The sequence below is a fragment of the Perognathus longimembris genome, chromosome 14 (genome assembly GCF_023159225.1).
Source record: "Perognathus longimembris pacificus isolate PPM17 chromosome 14, ASM2315922v1, whole genome shotgun sequence".
Taxonomy (NCBI): Eukaryota; Metazoa; Chordata; class Mammalia; order Rodentia; family Heteromyidae; genus Perognathus; species Perognathus longimembris.
The window spans coordinates 13,292,426-13,308,735 of record NC_063174.1 but is presented as its reverse complement, the minus strand read 5'-3'; the positions used below and the strand labels follow the sequence as shown (position 1 = coordinate 13,308,735).

Sequence of the window (16,310 nt, the reverse complement as noted above, 5' to 3'; positions counted from 1 at the left end):
AGCACCCAGGCCCTGAGTTCCAACCTCATGACTGATAAAAAAAATAAAAAATAACATAAACTACTTTATACTCATGAGCTAAGTTTGGCTCCAGATGGCTTTTTAAAATAATGTAGTAGAAGTGTCAAATTCACATTTGAAAGGAAATTTCATGACCTCTGAAGACAGATCTATAAGTTTTTAAAACTATTGAAATAAATATTTTAAACAACATGAACAAATCTGACCTGCTGACATTTGTAAAGAGGAAATTGTTTTAAGGTTCCCTTCCTATGTCCACAGAAAGAAGAGGACCTTTATTAAACTCATGTTCAATCAAAATAAAAGAGAAATGTAAGAAACATTAAACATCCCATTAAAATAATCCAAAATGAATTCAGCTGTCATTTAGAGGGTAATTAAGTTTCTAAATGCTCTAATAAGATAACTGTAAAGGGCTGGGGATATGGCCTAGTGGCAAGAGTGCCTGCCTCGGATACACGAGGCCCTAGGTTCGATTCCCCAGCACCACATATACAGAAAACCGCCAGAAGCGGTGCTGTGGCTCAAGCGGCAGAGTGCTAGCCTTGAGCGGGAAGAAGCCAGGGACAGTGCTCAGGCCCTGAGTCCAAGGCCCAGGACTGGCAAAAAAAAAAAAAAAAAAAAAAAAGATAACTGTAAAAGACAATCACACATAATTGTACATAATATTTATATTACTTAACAAAAGTAAATTATATTTTATATACAAAATGTACTATTACATTATTATATTTGATGTATATGTTTTACACATATTATATGTATATAAGTATGTATTTCATATGACATAACATGTATATTCTATAGAAAATTAATTTATAATTACAATACAAATTATATAAAATATAATCAAATGGTCACTTATATTACATAATGTATTAATATAATGTATTATAACAGCATGCAATTATAAATGATTTATTAATTTGCTTATTCTATAAAACATAATACACAATTATATTTAGATAATAAATACAGATATTATATTATCTAAATATATTTATGATATAAAATAATATTTTCAAAAAATAAGATCTTTTTCTTTCAAACAACAGCTCCAAAATTTGGTGGGCGGGGGGCTAAATCTAAAATGCTTCTTCCATTTCAGTGCCTTCAAGAAGAGACACTAAAACTAGTTTCAACTTTTTTTTCCCCAAACACTCACTGGGGCTCTCTGCCTCCTGGGCTCAGCCAGTTTAATAACTTTATTTGTGTTTATTTGGTACCAAGGAGTCGAACGAACCCAGATATGCAAGCACTCTACCACAAAGCCACATTCCTTGCCAGTTTCAACTTTTCTTAGTAACTTGTAAAAATTAGTACAAGCATTGACAATATATAATGATCTTTTAGTTTTTCCCATCCACTTTTTCATAGGGATAGACTAATTGAATTTTTTGGCAGGGAGGGGGATTTTTTTTTTTGTCTTTTCTTTTTTGGTACTGGGGATTGAACCCAGGACGCTGCACTTGCTAGGCAAGCACTTTGCCACTGAGCTACATCCCAGCCCAGGGAGGGGGATTTTGAGACTGGTGCTTCTATGTAATCCAGGTTGTCTGGATCTCATGAACATTCCATCTTAGCCTTCCAAGTACTGGGATTATAGGTGTGTATCACCACTCCTGGCAGAAACTGACTTGTGTCAGAAGATAAAATGTCATTTTTTTCCTTACAGCTATGTATTTTAGCAAGTTCTCCAGATCTTTCCTTCTAGTTTGTTCATCCTTCTATTTAGTTCCCTAGACACCTCAGAAAAGCAGAGACCACTCAAGAGGCAGTTCTGCTAAGTTCACTCAGAGGGAAGCAGGAAGCTTTAAAGGATACATTCAGAAACTTTCTCCTCAGTGCTAATTACCAAAAATCAAAGCTCCACACCAAATGACCAAGTGAAAATTACAAGCTTGAAAATACTAACCAATTAAATTATTTTCATAGAAACCAAAACTGATACACACTTAATCTTATTAAAACATATATCCTATCCTAGCCTAAATCCTAAAACGTAATAAAAAAGAAAGGAAAACACTTCATCTTTCTTTGATGGAGCAGAAAAACGTTTAGTCCAAAGCAACTTCTGAAACCCACTAATAACTTACCAAGCTTCTGTAGCTTTTAAAACAAACAGTAAAATGCTTCTGCATTGTATCTTGAAAGCAATTAAATAGGAAAAGAAAGGAATTTAAATAGGAGAGGAGAGGAGAAATAAAAGGTACATTTTACTCTTATTTCAAATATTCATCTGACTACAAGCAATCCTTGACTTATGTAATAAAAATTTCAGTGATTTATGTTTACAGTTTAACCAATTATATCCTATTTAAAGGGCATTATTTTTTAGACTGCAGTGGTATGCGAATTAATTTAATCTTAATTAGCATTCTTTAAGAGAAATGTTATAAACCTGAATAGATAACATCAGAAATCTTCTAAATTAACAGAGTTGGAGGTGTGACTTAGTAAAAGATTGCCTTCCTAGAAAGGAACTTCAACTCCATCACTAAAAATAAATGTGTTTTTTTTTAAAGGAGAAGTGGATATGGCCCAACACTTTATAGGCATGAAATTGGAACAATCTTGCTAAGATTGTTCTGGGAAGGAGGGGAAAGGAAGAGGGGAAAGGAGAATGACAGAGATGAATCTGATTAAGATGCACTATATACATGGATATGTTCATATGAAAACCTTACACAATTACTTGACGCTTTTTTTTTCTTTTCTTTTTTTGGACAGTCGTGGGGCTTGAATGCTGGACCTGGGCACTGTCCCCGAGCTCTTCAGCTTAAAGGTAGCATTCTGCCACTTGAGCCACAGCGCCACTTGGGGTTTTCTGGTGGTTAATTGGAGATAAGAGTCTCACTGACATTTCCTGCTAGGGCTGGCTTTGATCCATGATCCTTAGATCTCAGATTCCTGAGTAGCTAGGAATGCACACTGACGCCTGGCTTGATGCTAATTTAAAACAAACAAACAAACAAATAGTAGTACTAGTTCATGTACCTGGTTTCACACATATTGCTATGTTATGTGTAATACGATTTTTTACTGTAAGTCAAAGTAAAAAAAGAATGGGGATAGGGGCTGACTGACAGCACTAAACCCTAAACCTACACCACAAAATGAAATTTTGAGTCTTCTTCCTGAAGTGCCACTGCAGAGCGCCCCTGGGGCTCCACATCCCCAGGGCAGTCCCTTTCCTGAGGTTCCAGTTGGAAACCATCAGATTCTAAAAGGTTCTCTCAGGAGAAACCAGGCTGTGTGCACCCAACCTGCAGAGGACTAGGCTGGTGGGAGGGAACAGTTCCCCTGTGAAGCAAACTGAGAACAAAAACAAAACAAAAGAAACACTTCAAATAGGAAATAGGCAAAGAGGTAGTATCCCCTGACCATACTACTTATGGTTGTTTAATGTTCTGTAAAGGCAACTCAAAAGAGTTTCGAAATTATTTAGACACCTGGCAGGCTTAATGAAGAAGCACTAAGCCTGCCTGACAGGCTATTTGGATGGGTAATATCAAGGTGAATGTATGAATGAGCTTTGGCATGCTGTGTTTCATTTGTTTTGACACAGTCTCATTATGCTGTGTTCCTCACATTCAGTCTGTGAACGAAACTGATAAAATGGGGGGGGGGGACACTTCATTAGACAAATAAGCCATCAACTCTCACAAAGCAGATTAGGGACTGAAAATCAAGATTTTTTATTCTGGAATCTGTAAGGATCTATAGCTTTGAAGCTGGCACAAATCCAGGGAAAACTTTGAAGCATCTTGATGAAGTGAAGAGAGCATGGTGAGAGGGTAAAGGAGGATATCCTCCAGCATCCAAGTTTTCCAAGGCACAAGATGCTTTGTTAACACCAAGGTAACCACTAAGGAAGTAAACATGGAAATACGGGACCCATGCTTGGGCTTGAGTGAGCTGTGGAAATGACCATAACAGGGAAGGGAACGGAGCAGACAAGCTGAGCTGGCTTAGATCTCCTTAAAAGTTCCCATCCAAACACTGCACTTCTGAATGCCTTCATCTAAAAGACATGTGGGGTGGGGTTCACTTTCTTTTTTTCCAATAAAAAGATAATGCCACTAAAGAGAGGAGAGAAGGAAGGGGGTGAGGGGAGAAAGAAGTGAAGGGAGAGGGAGGAGAGGAGGGAAAGGGGGAAGAGGGAAGAGAAGGGGGAGAGAAAAGAAAGAAAAGAGGGAGGGAGGGAGAGGGGAGGGAGGGAGGGAGGGGCGGGGGAGAGAGGGAAGGAGGGAGGGAGGGAGGGAGGAAGGAAGGATGGAAGGAAGGGAAGATGTAATCCATGGAAAGAGAAAAGAAAAATACGTTTATGGGGAGGGTAACAGAAGGGTAACAAGGGTGAAAGAGGATATATATGGCCAAAATAGACTGTCAACAAGCATGAAAACAGAACAATGAAACCTGTTGAAATAAGAAAGGAAGAGATAAGGGAAAAGGGGACTGGAATATATTGCATCCATGCATGGAAATGTCACAGTGAAATCCCTCCTTGCCTGGATAATAGATGCTAATAAGATAAATGATCTAGTACAAATCGAATATTCCTTATTAGAAATACTTGGGACCAGAAGCAGTTCAGGTTTTGAACTGTTTTCCTGTGGATGTGGAACAGATGCAGAGATTTGGTGAGTCAGCATCACAAATCCCAAAGTGTGAAATCTGTAATGCCCTAAAATCCAAAGCCATTTGGGCTCTATACCACAAAACTTCTGGATTTCAGATTGTCAGAGGTGGACTACTTAACCCCATACTACTGCTTCTAAGAAAAACTATATTCAAATGATACGTGGTAGAGATCCTTGGAGAGGTGGGTGGGGAGCAGGTAAAGTAAGCCAACATAAGTGCAAGGAATGCCTGTATTTTCCAAATGATTATTTTATGGATCATTTTAAAGATAGGTAAGGAATATAAAAGATGGATTGAGATGAATATAAAAGAAGGAAGAAATGTAGAGTAATAAAAATATTTAAACAATATACCTCTTCCTCCTCCCCCTGGAAGCAAAGGTGAGAGCCTGAGTGGACCCTCCAACAAAGTTGGAGGGGAGAGAAAAGCTCTCGTTTCAGATGAAGGTCGGCCCAATGGTGAGGGACCATATGGGGAATGCTCTGGAATAGCAAAACAGCATATTTAAATTCATACTTGCAGTCATCTCTACTATGAAGTAAGAATCCCACTTAAACCCTGATGCCAACTTAAGTTAAAATGACTAACTTCTGACTTCAGTTCCTTTGGGTTTGCTAATACAGGATTGACTTAAAAATGGTTTTAATTTTGTCTACCCAATTTTGGCCAATAAAATTACTTCTGGGCAAGTAATATCCTTAAATAGCCCCACAGGTTAAACAAAGGATATTGGTGATATTTTTGAATTATAAGAGAGCTCTGGGGCTGGGAATATGGCCTAGTGGCAAGAGTGCTTGCCTCCTACACATGAAGCTCTCAGTTCAATTCCCCAGCACCACATACACGAAAACAGCCAGAAGGGGCGCTGTGGCTGAGGTGGCAGAGTGCTAGCCTTGAGCAGGAAGAAGCCAGGGACAGTGCTCAGGCCCTGAGTCCAAGGCCCAGGACTGGACAAAAAAAAAAAAAAGAGAGAGAGAGAGAGCTCTGAAGACATGAGGTTTTCTTGGGTTTTGTTTTCTGGAAGAAATATGCTTCCAGACACTTCAGTGGGTGGAGCATCTAACTAGGAAGTGCTCAGCTTAAATTACAGCCAGATAGGCCATTTGGGCACGAAATGTACAGGTAATGCTCAGATTTTATTATTTTTATTATTTTTATTTTTTGCCAGTCCTGGGCCTTGGACTTAGGGCCTGAGCACTGTCCCTGGCTTCTTTTTGCTCAAGGCTAGCACTCTACCACTTGAGCCACAGCGCCACTTCTGGCCTTTTCTATATATGTGGTGGTGGGGAATCGAACCCAGGGCTTCATGTATACAAGACAAGCACTCTTACCACTAGGCTATATTCCTAGCCACAAAGCTCAGATTTTTAAAAGCAGAAAAATGAAAAAAAAAAAAACCAACACTCTGAAGCATCACAAATTACTTTTTGAATTTTTACAGGATACAAACCAATTTATATATTATGTTTCATCCAATATATCACTTTCTCTACTCAGTAACCCAGAGAATTATTTTTCATACTTAATCATTCAAGCAAATTTCACTGACACTAAAAACAATAATTTCCTAAACAAGCTAGATCTTATAAAATGTAGTTGTTATAATACAGTTACTCACCCACCCCCCCCCAAAAAAAATTAAGGCATCATTTGCCCTGTAGTGGGGTTGGATAGTTATACTAATGCAGATCCCCACCCACGCTGAGTTACTACTTGAAATGCATTGTCTTTTTTTTTTTGCCAGTCCAGGGGCTTGAACTCATTAGGGCCCAAGCACTGTCCCTGGCTTCTTTTTGCTCAAGGCTAGCACTCTACCTCTTGAGCCACAGAGCTACTTCTGGCTTTTTCTGTATATGTGGCACTGAGGAATCGAACACCGGGATTCATGTATGTGAGGTAAGTAAGTACTCTACCATTAGGCCATATTACCAGCCCCTCATTACTGTCTTTTTTCAATGTAGGATGACTTTAATTTTAATGAAAGTTGCCTCTCAAATATTTTTATAATTTTCATTAAATAAAATATTAAAATTAAACATACATCGATTTATTTTTACAACCACAGGAGCTTAATTTCAATTCAACTGAAGTTTTGAAAACTTTGAACTACTTGGAATAGTCTGAAATCATGAAAGATACTAACTCAATAAAGAATACACAAAAATATTAAATGTATCATCAAATCATGGGTCCTCTCATGGGGGCAATTAAATCAACCAAAACTCAGATTAAGTTTTCTCTACCCTTTGAATACTTTGAAATAATTCTTTTTTTTTTTTTTTTGTGGCCAGTCCTGGGCTTTGAACTCAGGGCCTGAGCACTATCCCTGGCTTCCTTTTGCTCAAGGCTAGCACTCTGCCACTTGAGCCACAGCGCCACTTCTGGCCGTTTTCTATATATGTGGTGCTGGGGAATCGAACCCAGGGCTTCATGTATACGAGGCAAGCGCTCTTGCCACTAGGCCATATTCCCAGTCCAATAATTCTTATTTTTATAACCCATACAAATATTTGACGTGTAAAAAGTCACAATGCTATTCCATGGAAGTACTCCTTGTTTATCCTTAAAAAAAAAAGTAAATGAGTACCATTCTGAGTGCTAAGCACTTGGTATTTTTAAGGAACTCACAGTACTTCACATACATGATCTTACAAAATCCCACTGAGAAAGAAATACTAACAATTTTCATTATTGCTAAGGAAACAAAATCCAGAAATTTGTAGCTTGTGAAACTGTTTAGAATAGGATCCTGGTTCTAAACTCTAAAATATTCATAAAAAAGAGTGCTAATGAGAACTAATTAAACTATACGTGCAATATATACATATACATGTAATTTGACATGATTTTACATGAGGGGTTAAAAAGAAGAAAGACTACCTCTGCCAAATGCTGTATTTGGAACGTCAAGTGCATAAGGATCTTTCTCTAAAAGTTCAAGTTTAAACTCTGTTTCAGTTAATCTGCAAATAAAAAGCAAACATCTCTAAGTTATTCATCCAGAAGTATCCACATTTTAAGAAAAATGCCACTGCTAAATAAGCCCTTCTTTATCCTCAACCTCTACTAAAAGAAATAGATCCTCCACAATTATTCTGATGAAAAACACTTTACTGTATATCCCCCTCTACTTATTTTGAGATAACCACTTTCTCACTGGCTAAAGATAAGGACATCTTATCAAGGTTAAGAATTATTTTGTGCAGTCTTCAAATCTTTATCAAAAAAAAAAAATGGCTGGGAATATGGCCTAGTGGCAAGAGAGCCTGCCTTGTATACATGAAGCCCTGGGTTCAATTCCCCAGTACCACATATATGGAAAACGGCCATAAGTGGTGCTGTGGCTCAAGTGACAGAGTGCTAGCCTTGAGCAAAAGGAAGCCAGGGACAGTGCTCAGGCCCTGAGTCCAAGGCCCAGGACTGGCCAAAAAAAAAAAAAAAAAAAATCCAAATATTTTACTACAATGAGTACTATATTTTTCAATCCAGATTTTTGAAGTGGATGAATCCTCTAAGGTCAACAAGTGTAAGTCTGTTACTTTACAACGAAGGAACATGAAGCCGGGACTTGTTGGGAAATGTCAAAATTAAATCTAGCACTTTCCATTACAATGTGATCTATCTGATTCCAAATTTAATGCCAAATTGACAATCCCACTAACTTGTCTCTTTGTTTCATTCTTAAATATGACAGGGTAAAGGAATCTTATTTCTGTTTTTTGATCATCAGAGGTGGTAACAATCTGAGCATTACTGTCTCAGACATTCATCCTTTCTCTTTCTCCCCACCTACACTAGTTTAACCTAAAAAAAATGATAAATTACATGTTTCACAGAAGAATCTGTGACCTGTCTCCTTCAAAGACTACTTCAGTAAGCTTTCTAAGACAAGTATTTTAAACAAACAACCAAAAGAAAAGTAGCTTTACTCTCACACCAGGTGAAGCTAACAGATATTGTATAACAGGTATGTTAGATTCACTACAAGATTTTTTTTTAATCCTCTTATAAAAGTATACCTAGCTAATAAAATAATAATAAAATGTTAAGTTCCTACTAAGATACTTACTTTTGTCTGTTGTATGCATTTTCTTTCCTTAAGTCATTGAGGTTTCTTTCAGCAGTCCGAGCTGCCAACTTTAAAAATATATATACACTTAAAAAACATTCACATAACTTGATAAAGTTTTCATAAATATCACAAAGGTGGTATATAAATATCATAGTCATTTAAATCAACTAATTTCAGTAACTCAATGTCCAACATTTCAATTTTTTTTTTTTTTTTTTTTTTTTTTTTTGCCAGTCCTGGGGCTTGGACTCAGGGCCTGAGCACTGTCCCTGGCTTCTTTTTGCTCAAGGCTAGCACTCTGCCAATTGAGCCACAGCGCCACTTCTGGCCATTTTGTGTATATGTGGTACTGGGGAATTGAACCCAGGGCCTCATGTATAAGAGGCAAGTACTCTTGCCACTAGGCCATATCCCCAGCCCAACATTTCAATTTTTGATACAAGCAGAAGATACTCGCCAAGGGCTGGACTCTAATTGAGTACTTGCAATGACAGTTTATCATATGCATATAAAATCACGAGCTACCATTCTGTAGTGGCGTACACACTTAAATAACACAGGCCATGGCAACAAGCCCCAGGTCACTATGTGTAGCTATATTAGCTGTGAAGCAATGTAATCATCTCAGGAGAAAAATTACTATAGTTCTACAAAACTATAAAGTCTAAAATAGGAGCATGCGAATATGGATCATCTTTTTAAATGGCTAAATCACTGTACACTATGTATCTGTTCAGTACTAGATATACAGATGGCAGGCCTCTAAGTCATTCATATTTGTTCAATCACTTTTGGGGATAGGGAATGGTACTGGGGTTTGAACTCAGGGCCTCATACATGCTCTACCACTAGAGTCACACTCCAGGCCTTTATCTTTGTTTTAACTTTATTCTTCAGATAGGAGCTTGGATTTATGAACAGGGCCAGTGTTGCACTGTAATCCTTCTATCTAAGGCTTCTGCACAGCTGGGAATATATGAACACATCACCATGCCCATCTAGCTCAGATGTGGTCTGACTTTTTGTCCTGGCTCTCCTCAACCACAGTCTTCCTAAAAACGTTTGTTTTGTTTTTTTGAGACAGTTTCGCTATACATCCTGGGCTAGCCTCAAGCTTGCAGTCTTTGCTGCCTGAGTGGGATTATAAGAGCTCTACCATGCCTGGCTTGTTTTATAATTTTTTAAATATTTCCATTTGATTTAAAACAGGTTAAAAGCATCAAGGAGAGATAGACAGATATGAAATAAAGCTTATTTTAAATTTTATGTTATTAATTGTTTTTTGTTTTTGTCAGCCCTGAAGCTTCGACTCAGGGCCTGAGCAATGTCCTTGGCTTCTTTATGCTCAAGGCGGGCACTCTACCACTTGAGCCACAGCACCACTTCTGGCCTTTCCTATATATGTGGTGCTGGGGAATTGAACCCTGGGCTTCATGTATACGGGGCAAGTATTCTTGCCACTAGGCCATATTCCCAGACCGATTATGTTATTAATTGTTTGGAGTTTTTTTTCATTATTTTTGAGAAGGTATTGCTATATAGCCCAGGCTGCCCTTGAACTCAGGATCCTCTTGCCTTAGTCACTCAAGTGCTGGGATGACACGTGTGGACCCCCATGACTGGTTCACATTTATAATAAATACCACGAACATACAATATTGCCTAGTAGTTATTAATATGGAATAAAAGTACAGAGTACACTGCACATTTCCCAGGTGTTCTGGGAGCTCTGCAGATTAGATGCAGTAGTGTGTGAAACATTTAACTCATCAAATACTGTAATCCACTAGTCTTATCAGGCAAACATAGACAAAGCTTAACTTAGTCTATAACCACACCTCTTCACAAAAAAAAGAACTCCATTGTCAAATCCACTTCACTTAAAATTGTAAACTATGCACTAGAACTGACTTTAACTGGCCAATGAATATGTCATATAAACATTTCTGTAGCTGGGAATATGGCCTAGTGATAGAGTGCTTGCCTTGTATACATGAAGCCTTGAGTTCGATTCCTCAGCGCCACATATACAGAAAAAGCCAGAAGTGGTGCTGTGGCTCAAGTGGTAGAGTGGTAGGTAGCTCTGTGCTCAGGCCCTGAGTTCAAGCCCTAGGATTGACAAAAACAAAAACAAAAAGCAAACATTTGGGGCTGGGGATATGGCCTAGTGGCGAGAGAGCTTGCCTCGTATACATGAGGCCCTGGGTTCGATTCCCCAGCACCACATATACAGAAAATGGCCAGAAGTGGCGCTGTGGCTCAAGTGGCAGAGTGCTAGCCTTGAGCCAAAAAGGAAGCCAGGGACAGTGCTCAGGCCCTGAGTCCAAGGCCCAGGACTGGCCAAAAAAAAAAAAAAAAAAGCAAACATTTTTGTAAATACAGAAAGCAGTTTAAATGTACTATAGCACTATCAAAGAAGATACATCTCTCCTAGCATACAATTATATAATTCTGAACAAAAGAATTACAGAAAAACAATTTTAGTTAAACATAACAATTTATTTCACTGTTAACAATGTAAACCCAAAATTATTTCTAAATTTTTGTCTTCACAGCATACTTCAGTATCACATATAAAAACTCAGTTAATAAGCCATCAACATTAAAGACATAGTACAAAAAATGTAATATAAAATGAGTTGATAATAAATTATTAGACTTTTGAAAAACTTACTGACAAAGATGAGAGTAAAATTTCAATGAACGACACACTTCATTCTAAAACACTATACTCAAATATTATGTACATCTACTATAACAAAGCATTATTAGATGTAATTACTAAGCAAAAAACTATTGCGCTTAGAACAAGTAGGAATGCCTACAATAAAGAATAAGACATTTGAGCCATGATTGATACTCAAGGTATCTCATGCCTATAATCCCAGCATTTAGAAGACTGAGCCATGAGAAAAAGAATTTAAGGCCATACTAAGTTCCATCGTGAGCCCGTGTTACCAAGAAAAATGAGGGAGGATGTAACAAATAAGACAAGAAATGTACTCAGTACTTTATTATGTAACTGTACCCCCTCTGTAGATCACCTTGTCAATAAAATTTAATTTTTAAAAAAAGGGCAAATGGAAAGAAAAAACAAGAATAAGAACAGGACACTTGCCACAGGACATGTAAAAACGAAGTACTATATTAATTTGATGGAAATAAAAGATTAAATCAAACAGAATGGATCCAAAAAATGCTTAATGGAGAAAATGACATCTAAAACTATAAACATAAAAAAGGAGAAGCAAACTAAATATCCATTATCTGAAAAGGTCTTTACAAATTACCTAGTATTCACAGAAAAATATCTGATAGATTAAAAAAGCACGTTAAAAATATTAAGATAAGGGGCTGGGGATATAGCCTAGTGGCAAGAGTGCCTGCCTCGGATACACGAGGCCCTAGGTTCGATTCCCCAGCACCACATATACAGAAAACGGCCAGAAGCGGCGCTGTGGCTCAAGTGGCAGAGTGCTAGCCTTGAGCAAAAAAGAAGCCAGGGACAGTGCTCAGGCCCTGAGTCCAAGGCCCAGGACTGGCCAAAAAAAAAAAAAAAAAAAAAATTAAGATATAATAGGATTCCTTTTAACATACGTATATTATCTTAAGTCTATATATACTCAAAAAAGACAAATCATTGGTGCTGATGCATACTAAAATTTAGTACCTCCCTACAAGATCTGAATTTTTAACGGAATTTTGTAAATTTAATAGAAAGTGACCTATTAGTTTTTATTTTTTAGTAGTACTGGAGTTTGAGCTTGGGGCCATGAGTTTGCAAGGCAGCTCAGAGCTCTACACTTGAGCTATGCCTCCAGCTTTTGAACTGTGCCCCAGCTTTTGTTATTTATCTGAAGATGGAGTCTCTGGTTTTTTATTTTATTTATGTATTTATTTTTTGCCCAGGCTGGCTTTGAATCACAATCCTTCAGATCTCAGCCTCCTAAGTAGCCAGGATTACAGGCATGGGCCACTGACGCCTGACAATTTTCACCTAATTTACTTATAAAAGAGCCTTAAAGAATTTTAAACTTACCCAATTATCATGTGCTTTTTTCTCATGGGAAATAATCTGAAAAATAAAGTCATTAAAATACTGACAACTGGTTTCCTAAATAAAAATCATTTGTAGCCCCACTAAAATTTAGTGCAAAACTCATAAACTAACAATATCCAACCAACTGTGGAGAGTCAGCAAGCAACATATTTAAATTTTCATGTAGGCATGACCCACTCTATCATAACTTCTAGACAAAAATAGCAAAATACAATTTTGCTAGTGAACTTCCACATTATGCAGTAATCAACTAGAACAAGAGTTTTCAATGAACAGATAAATAGCCTAATTTTGAGCTTCCAATGCTATATGTTGATTTCTGTGATATAACAGAAACCTTTAAAATAAGTGTTCTGTCTGTTTGTGCCAGTAGTGGGACTTGGATTTAAGCTCTCACTTGCCTTCCTTGCTCATGGCTGGCACTCATTTGAACAATTTAGACACACACACACACACACACACACACACACACACGTCTAGTATTTTGCTGGTTAATTGGACATCAAGTCTCTTAGACTTTTCTGCCAAGTCTGGGCTTTCGCCACAATCCTCCTGGTCTCAAATTCCTGAGTAGCCAGAATTATAGACATAAGCCACTCATGCCTAGCTAAGTAAGATTTCTTCAACGCAGAATCTTTGGTGCCCAGAAATGTTCCATGCGAACAGAAGCACCATGAGCAAGGTGTTATAGTTGTTTCACTGGTCAAATAGTGATACCTCTGCACCAATTCAGACAAATTAGAATTGTTTTAAATCACACACACACACAGCCCTCTACATGCATACACGGACCTGTCCTTGATAAGAATGAATGGTTCTCTCCAATTCTTCTTCAAGGTCTTTGGCTCGCTTTCTGTAATAAACAAATACTTATTCTACTATGGTATTAACATGTAATAAATAATGGTATACAGTCTCTACTGAAAGACAAAACAAAAAAACACCAAGAGTTCAATTTAAACTTCAGACTATGTAAGGAATTCTATTTGGCGCGCGCCAGTCCTGGAGGCTTGAACTCAGGCCCTGAGCACTGTCCCTGGCTTCTTTGTGCTCAAGGCTAGCACTCTACCACTTGAGCCACAGCACCACTTCTGGCTTTTTCTGTATATGTGGCGCTGAGGAATCGAGCTTCATGCATGCTAGGCAAGCTCTCTAACCTACCACAAGGCCACATTCCCAGCCCCAGGAGTTATATTTGATGGGGGGAGGCGAGGAAGGGAGCCACTCCAGAACTCTACAAATTAAGAAATAATCACCTCTAGGAGATTCTAAAGTACTATACATTTTTTCCTAACATACTTTTAACCTGACATAAGTCTTAAAAGTAACTAGTACTTGGGTTTATCTAAAACAACGGACATGCAAAGATTTACATAGCATACTGGGTTTTTATTTTCAAGAAGCATGACTCTGGAAGATTTATTCAAATGTCTTTAACATTAGTAGAGTTATGAAAAATGTAACAACCTCTGAGGTAAAATGTTACTTATTAGGCTTAACTCCCATTTCCAGCATGGAGAATAGGAAATGTTTCTCTCCTTTTCTATTTCTCTGTACTTTGACCCTGTGAATGCTACAATAAACCCTTGATAAAACTTTCAAAAACATTGTTACTTGCTGACTTTATAGGACTAATAGGGCAATTCCTTCTTTCAGATAAAACCACTTTGTAACACCACCCCCTTCAGGATACTGTTATGGCTTATCTCTTTTTTCCCTCAGATTTTCTATTATTTCCTTGGACCCACCCAACACTGAACCAAAAACTAGACCTACAGCCTTCTAAACACTTATTTAGAAACACTCAGTGTAGCTTGCTCCCTTGATATTAGCATAAAGTGATTGTACACATTCAACGTGCAATCAGTATCATTATTAATTTTACTGTTTTTTGTTTTGTTTTTTGCCAGTCATGGGGCTTGAACTCAGGGCCTGAGCACTCTCCCTGAACATCTTTTGCTCAAGGCTAGCACTCTACCACTTGAGCCAGAAGACCACTTCCAGCTTTTTCTAAATATGTAGTGCTGAGGAATTGAACCCAGGGCTTCATGTATACAAGGCGAAGCACTTTACCACTAGGCCATATTCCCAGCCCCTAATTTTACTGTTTTGTATGGCGCTGTAGATCAAACCCTAGGCCTTGCACATGGTAGGTAAGAGCTCCACCACGAAGCTACATCCCCAGCTCTCCTTCCTTTTTGGTGCCAGTACTGAGGGCTTGAATTCAAAACTGGTCACTGTCCTTCAGCTTTTAACTCAAGGCTGGCACTCTATTAGTTGTGCCACAGTCCCACTTGCAGCTTTTTGCTAGTTATCTGGAGATTAAGAATACCGTGGATTTTCCTGCCTGGGCCGGCTTCAAACTGTAATTCTCAAATGACAGCCCCCCGAGTAGGTAGATCACAGACATAAGCCAACTGTGCCCCGCTCCAGGCCTCCATTTTATGTTTTCCAGATAAGTGAACAATATCAAGAAATCTAAATGAAATAAAAATTTTATTTTTGAGAAGTGGTGCTGTGGTTCAAGTGGTAGAGTGCTAGCTTTGAACACAAAGAGGCTCAGGGACAGCACCCAGGCTCTGAGTTCAAGCCCTACAACCTGAAAAAAAAATTTTTTTGATACTCTCCACACCCCCCAAAAGCATCAGGACTGAATTAATACCTGTAGTTTTCCAGCTCTTCGGCAGCATAGCTGATTTTTTCATCTACTTTGGAAAGTTTCTCCTCTTTCTCTAGCCGTGAATTTTCCTCTACTGTTAATTTCCTTGAAACAGAGTATTTTTTAAATATATGTGGGATTTATAATCAATTACATCTTCTAAAGTCTATCAAAATTGATTCTCCCCATAGACAGCTTCCATAATATCACAAAAAACATCACATGCAAGAAAGATAAAAAGTACCTGTGTCAATATTCTTAATGTAAATTTAATATTCAAATTTAATTTGCCTAATTCAGTACTGATAGTATAACAATATTAAGAACTTATATTAATTTATCATAACAATAAGATTATCCAAGGTAAGTATAAATGAAAACTATTACGATTACATATCATTTATCAAGCCTTCCTGAATAAAGAAGCATTACATTGTTAGATAAGAAGCAACCAACTAGCAAATTCTGTTTGGGTAATTTTTAAATTGATGGTTAAAAATAGGGATTAGGCTTTCAAACCTTATAATTATAATACAATAATCACAAAGCACATAATCTTAGAATCTTAGAAGCAGCACTAATCCACTTTACATTAGTTCTCTTACTAATAACAACATATAACTTACTAAGCCATTGCTTGTGCCAGAAAATACTCTTAGGCTTTCTTTCACATGTTATTTAATTACTATAGCATCTCAACAAGAAGGGTTCTGCTATTATTCCTATTTCACAAAAATGAAAATGAAGCACAGAGAAACCAAATGCAGCAATGATTCATTGCTTAATTACAGAGATTTTCTGAGAAATAAATCAGGCAATTCCATCATCAGGTGAACATCAGTGTACTTTAACTC

The 16,310-nt window shown here is 37.7% G+C and overlaps 1 protein-coding gene across 1 annotated transcript in view; it reads right to left on the bottom strand.

Moving 5' to 3' along the window:
* The window catches only part of LOC125362989 (melanoma inhibitory activity protein 2-like), an 84,131-nt gene that overhangs the window by 13,139 nt on the left and 54,682 nt on the right, over positions 1 to 16,310 (bottom strand). The window contains 6 exon segments of the mRNA XM_048361986.1: positions 5,019 to 5,147; positions 7,546 to 7,628; positions 8,735 to 8,802; positions 12,777 to 12,812; positions 13,590 to 13,650; positions 15,460 to 15,561. Of these exon segments, the coding sequence (XP_048217943.1) occupies positions 5,019 to 5,147; positions 7,546 to 7,628; positions 8,735 to 8,802; positions 12,777 to 12,812; positions 13,590 to 13,650; positions 15,460 to 15,561 (479 nt within the window).